We start from the raw sequence: 15,149 nt of genomic DNA, 5'->3' as shown, positions 1-15,149 counted from the left end.
CAGCAGTGCCCGTGGGCACAGGGAGTGGCACTGGCTGGCACGGGCTGCTGGCTCTGACCCTGGTGCCCTGCCAGGCAGAGTGGGAGGGCTGGAGGGGGACAGGCACAGGAAGATGCCCAAGTTAAATAAAAGCCCAGGGCAGTTTGTTGAGGCTGATAAGGCACAGCTACCTGGGTGGGTTGTGGATGCCTGGGCAGGAGCAGAGATGCAGTCCAGCTTGGCAAACAGCACACAACCAGTGCTCACCTTTCCTCTCTGTGCCCCTGAACAACTGTCCTTCTGTTGGGGTGTTTCATCCCAGGGAACAAAGGCCTGCAGAGGGTTCATTCAGCACAGCCTCCCCTCCACCACTGCACCAGGCTCCAGCCGTGCTGGGATCAAGGCAGCCTTTCAGGGACATGGCCAGCCCGGGGCCAGGCACTCGGGGAGGGGGAGGAGGGTGGAGGGAGATGGATGCAGCTCTGTGTGTCCTCCCCTTGCCATTTCTGAGTCACACTGGTTAGAAACCCAGGCCCAGAGCCACCAGTGCCAAGTTGGATTAAGTTACTGGTTGGAGAAATCCAGCACGTGCCTCTCACAGCAACCAGTTCCGGGTGATTTTGGAGGAAAGCAGCGAGCTCTGGAATGCACCCAGGGAACACTGGGCACTCAGCAGCACTGAACAGCTCACAGGGCAGGGAGCTCCCTGCCCACCCAGAGAGCAGGAGCATGTTCTTGCCTTCCCCCCTCCTCTCACAAGCCCACAGCACGAGGTTAATGCAGGCCCACCCCCTCCAGGACAGGTGCTGCACACTCTTGGGTTTGTGGTTTGCACTCTAGTCCTGGGAGAAGGCAGAGCCCCCCAAACACACACTTTCCTACATTTTCTCCTTCCTTGCAGCAGCTCAGCCAGGCTCCTGAGCTTCCTGCTGTCACCACATCCATCCACCAGCTCCTTCCAGAGGCCTGAGAGCGTTTCACAGCTCCAGACTACGTGTGACACCTCTCAGGGGCACAAGTGATTTGCCATGAAAGACAAGACCACATTCCTGCCTCTGCAGCCAAGAACAGTCCAGGGAGAAATGCAGAAGGGTTACTCTGGAAAAATCCCTGCTCTGGCTCCTCTTACTATTCCCTGCTCTTATAAAATAAAAATGTTAAAAATTCACCACCTACTAATCCCTCTGCCACCCTACCCCACCACACCAGACACCTGCTCCAAACTAAGTTCCAAAGGGCTCCACCAGGCCCTCTGACCACACATTCCTGCAGCACAGAGTACAAGAGACCAGCTTCCTTCCCAGCAAAATTCCAAGATCTCTTCATGAAAAACAGGAAGAGGATGGCTCCGTGGATCTGTGCACTGCCAAGGCTGGGTGCCAACCTCCTTCCTGCAGTGCAGCATCCAAAGCAAAGTTTCCCAGCACCTGCATTTGGAGAAGGACCTGAAAATGCTTCCCTGGGACCAGAGTGCTCAGGCACTGTAGGCAGGAGCATCCCCGCCCAAAAGGGTAAAGGAGCAGGTTTTTCCCCTTTCCAGGGGACAGCTTTGCTGGGCTCTCCAACATCCACACAGGGGGCTCAGGCATTCCTGGCCAGGTTTTATCCAACCCCATTGCCTAAGACAAGGATGTGCTCCAGCTCTCATCTGGCTTTTGTCCTCCCTTTGGAGAGGGTGAGCAGGCAGGATGGCTCCTGTGGGAAATGGAGAGGGAGAAGGATGGAGGGCAGACAGGGAGCAAAAGGAGAGTTTCTTCAGGTATCCACTGAGAACTTCAGTCTCTGCTGCTCTGCACCACCCTACAAGTTATTTCTGCTTCCAGAGTTATAAATAGCCCCAGTTTAAACAACTAATAGGCTTTGTGAGTGAATGGACTGCTGGAGCAGCCAGCATGGAAAGTGGATGGGCAGGGCTGGAAGCCTCAGGCAGAGGAAATAGCATTCCATGCTGCCAGTTCCTTGGCACTGCAACACCTTCTGGAGCAAGAGCGTGAGCCCTGGTGAAAACTGGAGAGCAAACAGTTACAAGCCAAACATTCCCACTGAGCAAGCATCCACAAAAACCTACAGCACCACTCTACCAAATCCCAGCTGAACTTGGATGCCACAACTTCCAGAGGGAGCACAAGCCACAGGGATGCATTCACTTCATGGCAGCACCTGAGGAACACAAGCTCCCACTCCAGTGTGATGAACAACATGTCCTGAATATGAGAGCTGATTTAAGTTCCCTTATGGTTTGGAAGAGTGTTCCTTTTTCCCCTCCTCAATGGACACACAGTCAGAGCACATTTTGGTTATCCCCATCTGTTCCACAGCCATAAATGCCTCTGTTCTTTGCACAAAATCTTGGGAAGGGAGTTGGACCAGCTGGACCCCAGAGGTCCCTTCCAGCCTCAGTCACTCTGTGGTTCCTGCAAGGTGCAAAACCAGCTTTCTGAGCACACCCAAATCCATGCAGGTTGCTGATAAAAGGCAGGGAACTGTGCCTGCCCCACCTCAGCCCTGCCAGGGTACCTGTGCCCCAGGGAGCACAGGCACTGCCTGCTGGGGCTGATGCCCGACCCGAGAGCCAATGACAGAAAACAGAGGCAGGGAAATCCTGCAGAGTCACCTGATCCTTTATCAGGAGCTTTCCTTCTCAATTCTCCTCCGGGCATTGGTTTCCCCAACAAGAATCACACAGAATCATAGAACAACAGATTCATCAAGGTTGGAAAAGTCCTCTAAGATCATCGAGTCCAACCATTCCCCCAGCACTGCCAAGGCCACCACCAACCATGTCTGCAAGTGCCACATCCATGTGGCTTTTAAATCCCTCCAGGGATGGGCACTCCACCAAAGCCCTGGGCAGCTCTGCCAGGGCCTGATCACCCTTTCCATGAAGAAATTTTCCCAATATCCAATTTAAACCTCTCCTGGCACAAGAAGCTATTTCCTCTTGTGCTGTCCCTTGTTCCTTGGAGCAGAGCCCAATCCCCCCAGCTCCCCTTCCTGTCAGGGAGGTGCAGAGAGTGAGAAGGTCCCCTCTGAGCCTCCTTTTCTCCAGATTAAACCCTCCTCCAAGGCACCAGTTCTGCTTGAGCTGCACTTGGAGCTGAAGTGCCCCAACACAGGAGGGTGGGAAGGAGCCACATTCCCCTCCACATGGCTCTGTCACTCCTCTGCATGCTAAAGTCCTGTTATTAACATCTCCACCAGCCTCAAGATGACTCAAAACCCCCAAAACAAGACTATGTGATGCCACCTAGCAGCTCTGAGCCACAGGGCTCACAAACTCCACGGGTAAGGGTGTCTTGCCTTGAGTTTCCCTCCAGAAATAAGTGGTGCTCCTGGGGAACGGGAGGGTGGCACAGGAAGTGCCCTCCCAGCAGCTGCCAACAACAAAAGCAAGGGGGATTTATATATTTTTACCATTTAAAAATAGTAATAATAGATTCTGTTCCTCCTTCCTCAGTCATTGTAATCCAGAAGTATTTCATTCTGCAAAGGCTTTTATAGAGAAATACAAAACCTTTGCAGAAGCCACAGGAACCCCAGAAAATTAATATTCTCTGGAAGAGGAAGGAGCTCAGAGAGCTTCAGCCAAACAAGCAGTGGGCAGAGACACAGATTCAGCTACACAGATCTTGCAGGATTTCCCCCCAAAAGCCTCTCCTGAATGGAGTGAAATCCAGAGCTCCCAGTACTCAACAGAACCCTCTTTAAGGATCCTAGGGAATGATGACTTGGTGAACAGAAACATTCCCTTAAAGGTCATCAGGAAACAGTTCAGTGCCCAAATTCCCTCCTAACCCCTCACAGAGGTGGAAAGATGCACCCTGGGGAGGTGCCACCACCACTTCCAGCAGCAGCAGGAGGAGCCACCACAATCCCACAGCACCAGAGTCATGTCCTGCTGACAGCACCAACCTGTGGCACTGCACCTGCCTGCTCTCAGCCCACGAAGGGTTTGGCACCTTGGGAAGCTTTCTCTTGATGGATCCACAGGCTCAGCCAAGCACTCCCACCTAAGAACAGCCCAGGCCAGGAAACTTCAAACACAGAGCCCAAGGGGACTCACAACTGAGCCAGAATTTATCTGGCTTCAGCTACCAGGGGTGTATTTAAAACCAACATCTCTGTCCTAAGCAGAGATTTCTGCAATGAGATCCCTCTAAATAATGTGCATGTAATACCTGGTACCTCTAGTCTTAAGCAGATGTGCCCTGGCACACTGGGAAAGCAGGGACAAGCTCCTGGCTACAAGGTGGGACACAAACACTGTGCAGCCTGGACAAGAAGAGACCAGAGGCTCAAATCTGGATGTCACAAGTCTGCTGCTTCTACCACTAAAGCCCTTCTCCACCTCCCTCCTGTCTGTCTCTCTGTCTTCAGCATCACCAGCCTCACCCAGGCAAGAGGACACAGTGCAGCCTCCTCCCAGTTTCTAAAATCTTGACATCCAAACAGCACTGATTTCTCCCCTTATTCCCATCCCACATTGAGGGATGCCTCCCCTAATTCCCTCATCAAGTACAGACCAAAGTCACCCGTTAAGTCCCTGTGTCCCTGTTTTCCTGCCAAGGAAGGCTTGTGCTCATCCCCGAGACAGCCCAGAGCAGCTTGGCTCTGTGCTGCTCCACAGCAGCCAAAGCATTACCAGCTCTGAAGATGGCCACAGGCAGGGACAGAAAACCAGCAGGAAAAGCAAAGTCTGCCCCAGAACTCCTGCCCAGCCTCCCAGTGACTCCCAGCACTCCACTTCCTTCCTCTCCTGCACGACTTCAGGGATAAGGACATGCAGAGGCAGCCGACCTGCCCTGCCTTGTTCTGTTGACTTACTTAATTCTTTAAAGCAATATATTTATCCGTTCCTCTCTGGAAACCAACCCTCCGCTGCTCCCTCGCCCGTTGCTCCCCATCCCTCCCTGGGAACGGCGCTGCTTTGATGCCTGGCTGATCCCAGCAGGTCTTTTGAACCCACTTCCATAATCACTGCCTGGAGCAAGCTCTTCCCACGCACCTCACTGCTCACTGAATCACGGCCAGCGATTTTCCTGTCTCCAGGAACCACGCAGCACTGAACTGGGATGAGTCCTCTTCTCCCTTCAGCAGGGGAAATACACAATTACCAGCAAAGCCACTCCTGCCCTCACAGGACACCCGCGTTATCTGCGCCGAGACCGGCAGTTCCTGTTCTTGCCCCAACATCCGCTCCACCACCAAGGCTGGTTGTTCAGGAAATTTATTTCCACATGTAAAGATTTCACTGAGTTTCTCAAGCTCCTCCAAGCTCAGACTTCGAGCCATGAGCTGGCACACACGAGGCCACAGAGACTCCACGATTTTCAGTTGCCAGGGCCAGCTGTGCACTGGAAGTTCCTAAGTATCAGTGCTGGCAGTGCATGGGCATACTGGGGTGTGCATCTGTGAGCCAAGACACCTTTCCTGACTCCTCAAGGCAACAGAGGAAAAACCAGCAGTCCAGAAGGGATAATCCTGCAAAAAGGACCCAGCTCTGCTCACAGGGTCCCTCTAAACTAGAGGGGACAAGCCCCCCCCAGCACAGATCAGCGACCAGAACCGTGGGCCAGCCACACAGGTCGGCACACACAGCAACAGATTTTGGGAATTTGGGAACAAAATATCCTTTTCAAAAGTCTCTTGGGCATTGCTAGGAACTCAAGTACATGTTTGAGGGCAAAGACAACAGCTAATGGTTTCCACACTGTCCCAGCTCAACAAGAAGACCCAGAACAGGGCTAGAAAGGAGCAAAGGTGACGCTGTTGCCTGGGAGACTCCCAGAGTTGTGCACCAGACCCTGTGAAGCACCTTCCAGGCCTCACAGCAGCAGGAAGACAAGAGAACAAGGACTCCACCACAGACACTACATGACCATGACAGCAAATGCCTCCAGTGGAAAGTCAGGACACTCAGAAGCAAGCAGCTATTCCTAAACAACCAGCAGCTCCAAACAGACTCAAGCAGGTACAAACACCCCACCAGGCTCGAATCTACACAGAGCAGGCATTAGGCAAAGGCTCAGATGTTATTAGCATAAAACACAGCAGCCTCTGTAGCCAAGCCCCCAGGCAGAGGGGTTTTGGATGCTTTTTGAAATACTTCTCAACATGCCAGAGACTGAATGCAGGACACATGCCCCAACATGAAGACAAACTCCTCACTGCAAGTGGCTGGTGGGGAAGGGGCAGAAACAATGGCTCAGAAACACATCTGAGGTACTGATTTCAGCGAGGAGGGGTAGGAACTGTGGGTTGAAAACACTGAGGTCCTTTTCAAAGTAATTCTGGTTTGGTGTGTTTCATTCCCCTGAATCTGGTATTCAAAAGCATTTCTCTGCTTCTGCATGGAAACAGCTTCTCCACCTCTTCTGAGCTGAGACACTCTTGAGGCTTATCACCTCCCAGTCTGGAGTCACAACCCTCCATCTGTGATCCTACAGTGAGGTTGGGAGGCCAGAAGGAAGAGCAGCCACGAGAACATGGCAAACAAGGAGCTAAGATCCCGTTCCCTGGCAGCCACCTTCACAGTTCAAATGAGTGAGGAAGAGCTGGGCTGAGTCCTGCAGTCCACTCTGCAGGAGACATCAGCCACCCAGTGTCAAGGCCAGGGCTCGGCATCACTCAGATCGGTGGGAATTTGGCTGTAGCTTCCCGAGGAACTGAACTGAGACTCTGAATGCAGGGGCAGGACAACACACAGGATGCAAAGCAGCTGTTCTCCCAACGGCAGCGCCCAGACTCAAGCTGAGGTGAGCAGTGAGCAGGTCCTTCCCCTCTCCTTACCTGCGCACCCGGTGCTGGAGCTGCTGGTGCTGCCGCGTTATAAGGGCACTCTCCCACACGGGGCCGCCGTGGCTGCTCCTGTACCAGCCCACGGCAGGGTGCCCCGGGTAGGGGGTGCCACTGAAGCCATGGTCCGACTCGGTCTCCGCGGCCAGCGATGAGGCAGAGCTGCCCATGGTGCCCCTGCCCAGCCCAGCTCAGACTGAGCCTAGGTTAGTGCGGGCCCGGGGCATGGGCAGCTCGGGCGGGGCAGGCGAGGCGCTGGGCATGGGCTGCTGCAAAGATCCCGACACGCTGCAGGGAGCGAGGGCGGCTCTGAGCAGAGTCCGAAAAAAACAACAAACAAACAAAGAGAAAGGAGGGAAAAGGAAAGAGAAAGAGAGAAAGATAAGGTATGATGTCAGCAACAACCCTCCAGTTTTAAAGCCTAGTAATGCATGCTCTGATCAGGATCCCCGTCCCAGCTGCTCACTGGGATGGGAAGGGCTGTTTCACTGAATCCAAATTCTGCTGCTGGAGATGGGGAGCATGGGGGCTCCTAGAAGAGGCTCCCCCCAAGTTAAGCATCAGGAGTTCCCAGGCACAGGGAAGGAGCTCAGCTGGGGGAGGGAAGCACAGCAGAGCCCAGCACAAGGCCCTTCACACCAGGGGAAAGAAGCAGAACAGGAGACAAGCCTGTCCCACCTTAAGCCCAAAGCAGCAGCCCTTGGGGACCACACACACCAGGTCAGTCTGAAAGCTCTGGGCCCTGAGGACTGAATGGCTTGTATATAGAATAAAATATTCCTCTTTTCCTGCTCCCCACTAATGCCACAGCAAGGCTGAAACTGGACAGACTGGAAATCTGCACAAGGATTTTCTGTGACTATTTACTTTCAGCTAAAGCCAATTTTCAGCTGATACTGAACACACCCCTACCCACAAAAGCAGGTCTGGGGCTTTGACTGCTCCTCATTTTCTCCCTCTCTCCTTCCTACGTTTTGGAATTTATTCTTCAAGCACCCTCACAGTTAAACTACAGAAACATTTCATGTCCTCTGGTATTCCAAGAAGTTTAAACACACACACAAGTCTCCTTAAAGGGAAAAGGCACAGCAATCTGGATGCATGTCAGGAGCAAAGGATCAAGGTAACATTTAACAGAGCAAAAAAGAAGAAACGAGGAAGACAAAAAAATTAGCACAGCTGAGCTTATTCAATTACCCACCAGGATTTAGGGAGATGAATGAACTGTAGAAAGACCTTTGCGAAGAAACTACTTTGTGCTGTAAAAAGGCTGAAATGAAGAGTCCTAAAATACAGGTTTTCAATCCCAGATTGATCTAAGGGATCAAGAAAGGCCTTGATAGATAACAGACTCTGAAAAGCAGCAACTCAAGAAGCAGGTGCAATTTTGCTACAAGCTTAATACCAGAATGTGCCTGCATTAGGTCATTAGCTGGAGAAGTTAACTGCTCTGTCACAGTCTCTTCTCTCTATTCTACAAAGCCTGGACTAACAAAATAAATGTGAAAAAAGAAGCCCAAGAACCCAATTTTCCCTTCCTCCTCCTTGTTTTAATTGGTCTGCCCCACTGCTGTGCCTCAGCCCCACATCCTTACGCTCTGCTTCCCACAAGTGAAACCACAGCAAGGTTTCCCTGACTTCTGCAGATCCAGCCAAAGAGGATCCCTGGCGCTTCCCATCTCATTTCCTGCTATTCAAGCAGTTAATTTGTAACAAATCTGATTTTCTGGCTAAATGAAAGCCACACGATGTGAGGGGAAGAGCGTTTCCAAGTATCATCCACTGAAGCCTAACTGGAGACCTCAATCATCCCACACCTGCAGAGTCTCTGGCTCTTCCGCCCCATCCCAAGGGCTGCACGTCCTCCAGCAGCAAAGGCACAGTGGATGCTACTCTGGGACCTGCCAGAAGAACAAACTCTGTCTTTTACCTCAAGACTCAGGTTCTACCATGATAAAGTAAAATAAACAAAGCCAAGATGGGTAGAAACAGCCCTGCACAGCTCAGCAGGCTGAGCAAAAAAGGAGGGTGCCCAGGGAATCAACAGCCTTTTCCACCTGGAGTAGGGTTAAACTGCTAAAGGAAGCAATTCCACAGTCTGGTTCAAGCCCACCTCCCCAGCTGACTCTCAAGCTGGAAAAGCAGAACTCTGCTTCCTCCTCCTCCCCATGGAAACACCAGTTTTAGCTCACCACAAGAGGCCAGAGACATGCCTGCTGCCCACATCACTCTGGCTCCCAGCGAGTCCTGCTTGTCCCAGCCCGTCCTCCTCCGTCAGGGAGTCGGAGCAGGCAGCCCAACTCTGTAGGGAGAGCAGAGGCTGCGAGTCCTGCTTTCAAACCTGTGGTACAACCCACGGTGGGTGGAGCTGGGAGAAGGAGGGAGCTATAAATAGCTGGAGGATAACCTGGCTAAGTCGGAGTGATCTCTGAGACTGTCTGGTTGAACTGGGCTGCTTGGCTGCGAGCACTGCGTGAAATCGGATTGCTCCAGGCAAAGCAGTAAATCCTCCTCTTCAGGGTCACCCTCATGCCAGGTGAGGGCAGCCAATGAACAACATTTAAGGGTTGACCCAAGGTGGGGAGAGGGTGAACCAGTTCGAGGACAGGAGTGGCAGCAGTGTTACAGCTCCATGCAAAGCAGGTACGTGCTCCCCACGCTGAGCCCCAGAATGCCTTTGGCCAACACCAGGCAAATGAGGAGCCTCAAAGAAGCAAAGGTGAGAATGAAAACTGCACTCCAGCAAGGGAAGGGGACAATTAACAAAGAAGGAAGCTTCTCTGGAAGTACTCAGTCTTATTTTTGAGGAATGTCTCCCATTGGGCAAAGATGCCCCAGGATGACCTGCGGGCACGTGGCCTGTGCTGAACAGGGGAGGCTTCAGCCAGAGGGGGAACAAACTGCCAACAGTTCCTCTGCCTTGGCAGGAGGGAGCAGGATTTTTTTCTAATTAATAAAGCACTGCTTCCACCTATCTAATCTGGAGAGGAAGCAACAATGTGAACAGATTGAAGTGTCTTGAGAAGGATGGATCTCACTCATGGAAATTAACAGTTAAGCACCTTAGCAAGATGCTGAGTTTGGATTTTGGGTTTCTGCCCCTTGCAGCTGCAAAAATTACCGTTTCAACAGATGCTGTTTAACTCCTCCCAAAATAAACCCAGACTTGATCTCTCCACCCCCAAGCCACTCACACCTGCTTACCCTGATGGTGATGCAGCCCCTTCCTCAAATTGCCCACCAGCACCGTGAGCAGCAGGCACATACAGCAAGGTCAGGACAGCAAAGCTCTCCCCTGGAGATTCTTCCTGCTCTGGGACAGCAGAGCAGTCTCCTGGATGCTTCCAGATAACCCTACTCCTCTGCAGCAGTGAGCAGTGCTGACCCTTCAGGCCCCAGCTCTTCTGTCAGAGCAGAGTAGGCAGGAAGGGTGGGGACCTGGGTCTGCCCAACCCCCTTTCCTTCCCTCCTGCTTCAAAGTGGACTTTGGCTCCGAAGAGAGGAAAAAAAGAAGGAAAGGGAACTAGCCCATGTTTTTCAATGCATCTAGGAAGTTGCAGGATCAACTTCTCCTAGGATCAGCCCTAAGCTCTTCCCTTTGGCATGCAAGCAGGAAGCAGACAGAGGTGCCTGGAGCTGCAGCAGCCACTGAGTTACGTGGTAAGGAAGGCTCACCCCAGCTGGTCCCTTGCACAGCAGCCACTTCTTGTGATGGGATACCCCACACACTCCTTTTCCTAGTAATTTATTGAACCACATGGCACAAGGCAGCTCAAGTACTGCCTGAGTTTTCCAGCCTCAGCCTCCCAGACTCAGGGACAAGACTTTGGCACCCACTTCCCCAAACTATAAAGTCAACTTTGAGCTACTACGTCCCAGTGAAGATCCAGGAATGAAAACACAGCCATCCTGAACTCCACACAGCTCTGGTCTGAGGTGGTGGGCCAGCAGCTGGCCCAGGAGAAGGCACACCATGTACCTGGGGAAAGACATCCTTCAAAGCTGGGCCAAGAGGAAGCTGCAGGAGACTCTGCTCTAGGACTGAAGTTGCAAATACCAGCCCTTCTCCTCCCTCTGCTGTGTGAACTCTCCTGCCTGAGGGCTGGCTAACATCATAGATCCATAGAACATTCTGAGCTGGAAGAGACCCACAGGGCCCAACTCCTGACCCTGCACAGACATCCCAACAATCCCACCATGTGCCTCAAAGCCTTGTCCAAACGTTCCTTGAGCTCTGACAGCCTTGGGACTGTGACCATTGCCCTGGAGAACCAGATGTGCTGGGACCTGGTACCATGCTCAGTAAAGGAGGAGCTCTGTGCCCTCACTCACATACACCCTGCAGCTGGCAGGGAGAAGTCAGGGCTCCTGGAGAGCCCTGAATGCCCAGTGCCCACACACAGCCCCAGCAGGAGCAGCCTCCCCTTCAGGGACTGCGGGATGTGATTCACACCCTAAACCACAAAGTAGCTCAGGGGCACACAGGAGCAGCTGGAGGAGCTGGGGCTGATCAGGGCATGGGCCTGGAGCAGACCCTTCAGCCATCATGAAGGCATGGTCAGCCCTTGGCCAATCCTGCCTCCATGCACAGCAGATGTCCCTGTCAGCACTGAAGGAGGCACAGGGGTGCAGGCCAGCAGGGAATGGTGTGCAGGGTGGGAAGGTACAGCACAGGACAGGGCACAGTAAGGACATTAGAAAGTCACAGAGCACGTCAAGCAGGGGATAAGGATGCAGAGTGCAGTGTCTGATGGTGTGACATGCCAGCCAAGCAAGGAGAAGAAGTTCAAGCATTTGTGTGCCCAGCAAGTGATAGATCCAGCCCCAGCCCCAGTCAGGGTGGCAGAACCTGAGGATGTGCAAAACCAGGTCCCAGCACGAGGCAGAGCATGGCTGGCACTCACTGGGCTGAGATGACCCTGCTAAAAGAAGTAACCCCAAGAGGGGAAGAGCAAACAACGTCTCTCCTTCCACAAGGCAGTGTGGGAAGAGCAGATAAGCAACTAGACACCCACCTCAGACAGATGTAGCACAGACTGAAATCCAAGATGCAAATACCGACCCCACAAGAGGTGGACGGCTCCAGTGCAGCAAGAGCAAGGAAAGTGAACACTGTGCTGAGCAGGTGCCCTGCACACAGCTGGGGATAAGACAAAGTTTTGCTGCTCTTCCTCCCAGCCCTCACCTGCCAAGCCAGCCTGAGTGCTGCAGTCTTAGCAGGAAATTAAGGTGTCAGCAAGTTCCAATTCCTTGCAAAGCTTCTAGCAGGGAGGGGCAGGAGGGTAGCTCCAAGGACAGACTGAGGCAGAGGTACAACACAAGGAATGGGCCAGTGGTTGGCACACTCAGCTGGGACGTAGGAGGCTCTTGCAGCCCTCGTGCTCTATCACAGAGCTCCCCTGAGAGCTGGGACATGGTTCTGTGACTCAGGAAGCTCTGTCTGACCTGCCACGGCCAACAAGTCTTCAGGTGCACAAGGCACATGGATGACAGGCAGTGTGTGAGCACCACAAATGGGAGGACATGGAACAGGGAGAGGAGGGTGAAACTCACCCACTCAAATGTTTGTTATGGGGCAGAGGGCTGGGAGACGAGAGGAGAGTCAGAGGTAGTGGCCTTAGGGGAAACTGAGGGGACTGGAAGCTACAAGTGAGCTGTTTTCCAGATCTCTGTGAGAAACAAGACTGGTACACTACTTGCAGTGGTATCATTAGTGAAGTGAGCTGTCTGGAAGCACATTTCCAGATGGGGTATTAATGAGGTAACAAGATAATTTAACCTGGAGCCCCAGACAAGCACAGAACAGGACCTCACGTTTCATGCGGCGCTTTAGCGAAGTCCAGAACAGCAGCACATGTCTCTGGCCATGGACATCAACATGCAAAGGCAAGCCTGAGGGTCTTTACCTTCTTTCAGCTGCCTTGAAACTGGTTCTGGCCCAACATTAGCACAGAAGAAACTCATGCACAGCAGCTGAGTTGGGCTGAGCTGCCTGGAAAGCCCAGCACTGACTCTTCGTAAGTATCCAGGCAGAGCAAGAGGTGTCCAAAGTCTGAAGTGAAAGATTGATAGGAAAAGTAGATTTATTGCAGAGCCAGCTTAGCCACAGAGCAATGAACAGCAAAGTCTGAGGAAAGTTTCCTCTTCTCTCTTGCACTGGACACTGTAAACCAAGGACAGATAATCCAGTGAGCTACTGGAAATCCACCACGGTCCCTTTGAGAGAGGAGATTATACAGATTTGAAAGGGCAATCAACACCTGAATCACAAGCTGAAGGGAGAAAAAGAAGGGGAAGCAGGAAAGTTTCTTCAAAATAAGGGTTAACTTTAAACCCCATCTCTGTTGACAACTGAAGAGCAGTTTCTGAACAAGCATGAAAATAGCAACAATGGCACTGCAGGAGAAGGGTCTAACGTTTCAGGAAAGCCCACACAAGCCAATCTCCACAGCCCCAGTGCTCCATTAAGTCAATTAACACTGCTCCAGTGAAGTGAAGTGAGCCACGTGTATCCTGCAGTCTCCCAGCCAACCGTGGGTGACTCTGGAGCTCAGTGTTAACTCAGCCTGTGTGGGCTGGCACAGGCCCTCTCATTAGCAGCAGGGAGGGGATGCCACAGGGACACACAGGCGGGCACAAAACAAAACAACATAAGCCCCAGCATCCAATCTTGGGAAGCTTTAAGCAGCAGATCTCATTTCCAGATCTTTTCCTCCCTGTTTATAATCCCTGTAGCAGAGTTCTGTCATCCTACTCAGCTCACAGGCTGCCCCAGCTCCAAGAGATGTCAGGCTGAAAAATCACCTCGACAGATTGCCTGCTGAGACCAGTTGCATTACAAAAACAGGAAGCTCTTACTCTCCTGCTCCCAATATGCTATGGATTGAATGGGAAAGAGCATATGCAGGGATGCTTTGCAGGAAGCACACACACATGGGACCCTTGCCAGGAGAAATGTGTCTTGAGTAACACATGTGCTCTTAAGTTTCCTCCTTTTCAGAAAGGTTTAACTACACTCTGGGTTACCCAGCAGCAATAAACCATTTTTCCCCCCTTTCTCACTTACAGCAGAGTGTTGCTTGGTAAACAGCAGATCTTCCTGTCTGAGGCTGTGCCAGCCTGTGCAGAACAGAACTGTTGTTATTGCACATTCATAGCTACAGATAAACATGAATAAGAGCCACAAGTAAGAGCCAGGCACTGGCTCTTCAATGCACTGCTTTATCAGGTTCACCTTGATTCAACTATTTCTGACAACATCTCTCCCTCCTGAAGGGGTAAGATGGCACAAGTAGCAAGGACAAACACTAAAAAAGAAGACAGAAGTGACAGCAGCACAAAAAGTGCTCTTCTATACTCGTTAAAGCTCACAAACTGTGCAGCTCACAGCTCCACCTGCACTTGAAACACTCAAAAGCACAACACGGAAACAAAGGAGCGCAGCCAACCCAACCTTCCCAAATGGAAAAACAAACCAGCCTTCAACACATTCCTCAGGACAAATCTCCACTGAGAGCCACAGCTGCTGCAGGACATAAAGGTTACAGAGAACCAGGGAAGGAACAAAAAGTGCAAGTCATGTCTCATCTGCAAGGTGACACTGCAATGGCACAGGTACAATGAACCAGCCCAGGAAAACTGGACACTGGGAGCCAGAGGAGGGTTTCTGACCTTTCCAGGCGCAGATCTATGGACTAGATGCTCCAGAAGCACTGGGGAGAGAACGCAGAGTTAGTTCCAATGATTGTTCCCAGGTAAGTTCATGACCTGCACAAGACTGTCTTCAGCAGCAGGGAACTGGGCTTAGTGACCCACAGAGCTCCTTCCTCCCAATCACTCAGCAACCCAAGCTCACAGAGGGCCCAAACACAGCACACACACGGGGTCATTCCCAAAAAGGACACCGGGGATTGTACCTTCAGATCATGCTAAGCTGACAGATAAGCAGATGAAGAGCAGGCCACTGCAGAAAGGAGGGGAACACAGTTGCAGCAAAACACAAAGTCTCACAGCCAGTGAAAACCCAGGGCAGGGACTTGGAAAGCAAATTCTCAGAGACAAGAGGAGGAGATGTCCCCTGAGCACACTGTCCCCAGACACCCCAAGCACAGCTTTAATTCTAACACAGATTAGACAGACAGTAAGTATGTAATTTGCCCAAGTCCCATCCAGCTGCATCCCTTGCTAAAGGCAGCTCCCAGTCTTCACTGCCCTGCCTGGAGCCAACATGCAGCAGCACCTGGGTGTCTCCTTCTGCCATTTTTATGCAATTTGGCCTTCCCTGGTTTTAGTCTGGCATCACATCCCAATTTCCAACCAACTGGCCTAGATTCAAACCACTGCATCTCTGGCTGTGCCTCACACAAGTGCAGAGG

The 15,149-nt window shown here is 52.0% G+C and overlaps 1 protein-coding gene across 8 annotated transcripts in view; it reads right to left on the bottom strand.

Annotated features, from left to right (window-relative positions):
• The window catches only part of CAPN15 (calpain 15), a 59,563-nt gene that overhangs the window by 35,680 nt on the left and 8,734 nt on the right, over positions 1-15,149 (bottom strand). For 2 of the 8 annotated variants that reach the window (XM_071571116.1, XM_071571121.1), the window contains exon 4: positions 6,769-7,083. The exons of 1 other annotated variant lie outside the window; for it this stretch is intronic. In XM_071571116.1, coding sequence (XP_071427217.1) covers positions 6,769-6,944 — 176 coding nt within the window. In that variant the 5' untranslated portion in view covers positions 6,945-7,083. Of the gene's footprint in view, positions 1-6,768; positions 7,084-8,966; positions 9,027-12,680; positions 12,735-13,840; positions 13,894-14,445; positions 14,487-15,149 lie in introns of those variants that run through there. 5 more of the 8 variants (XM_071571117.1, XM_071571119.1, XM_071571120.1 and 2 more) reach the window with 5 other exon arrangements.

The sequence above is a fragment of the Pithys albifrons genome, chromosome 16 (genome assembly GCF_047495875.1).
Source record: "Pithys albifrons albifrons isolate INPA30051 chromosome 16, PitAlb_v1, whole genome shotgun sequence".
In the NCBI taxonomy this organism is placed as follows: Eukaryota; Metazoa; Chordata; class Aves; order Passeriformes; family Thamnophilidae; genus Pithys; species Pithys albifrons.
The sequence above is the reverse complement of the archived record's forward strand: the minus strand, read 5'-3'. Positions and strand labels throughout refer to the sequence as shown.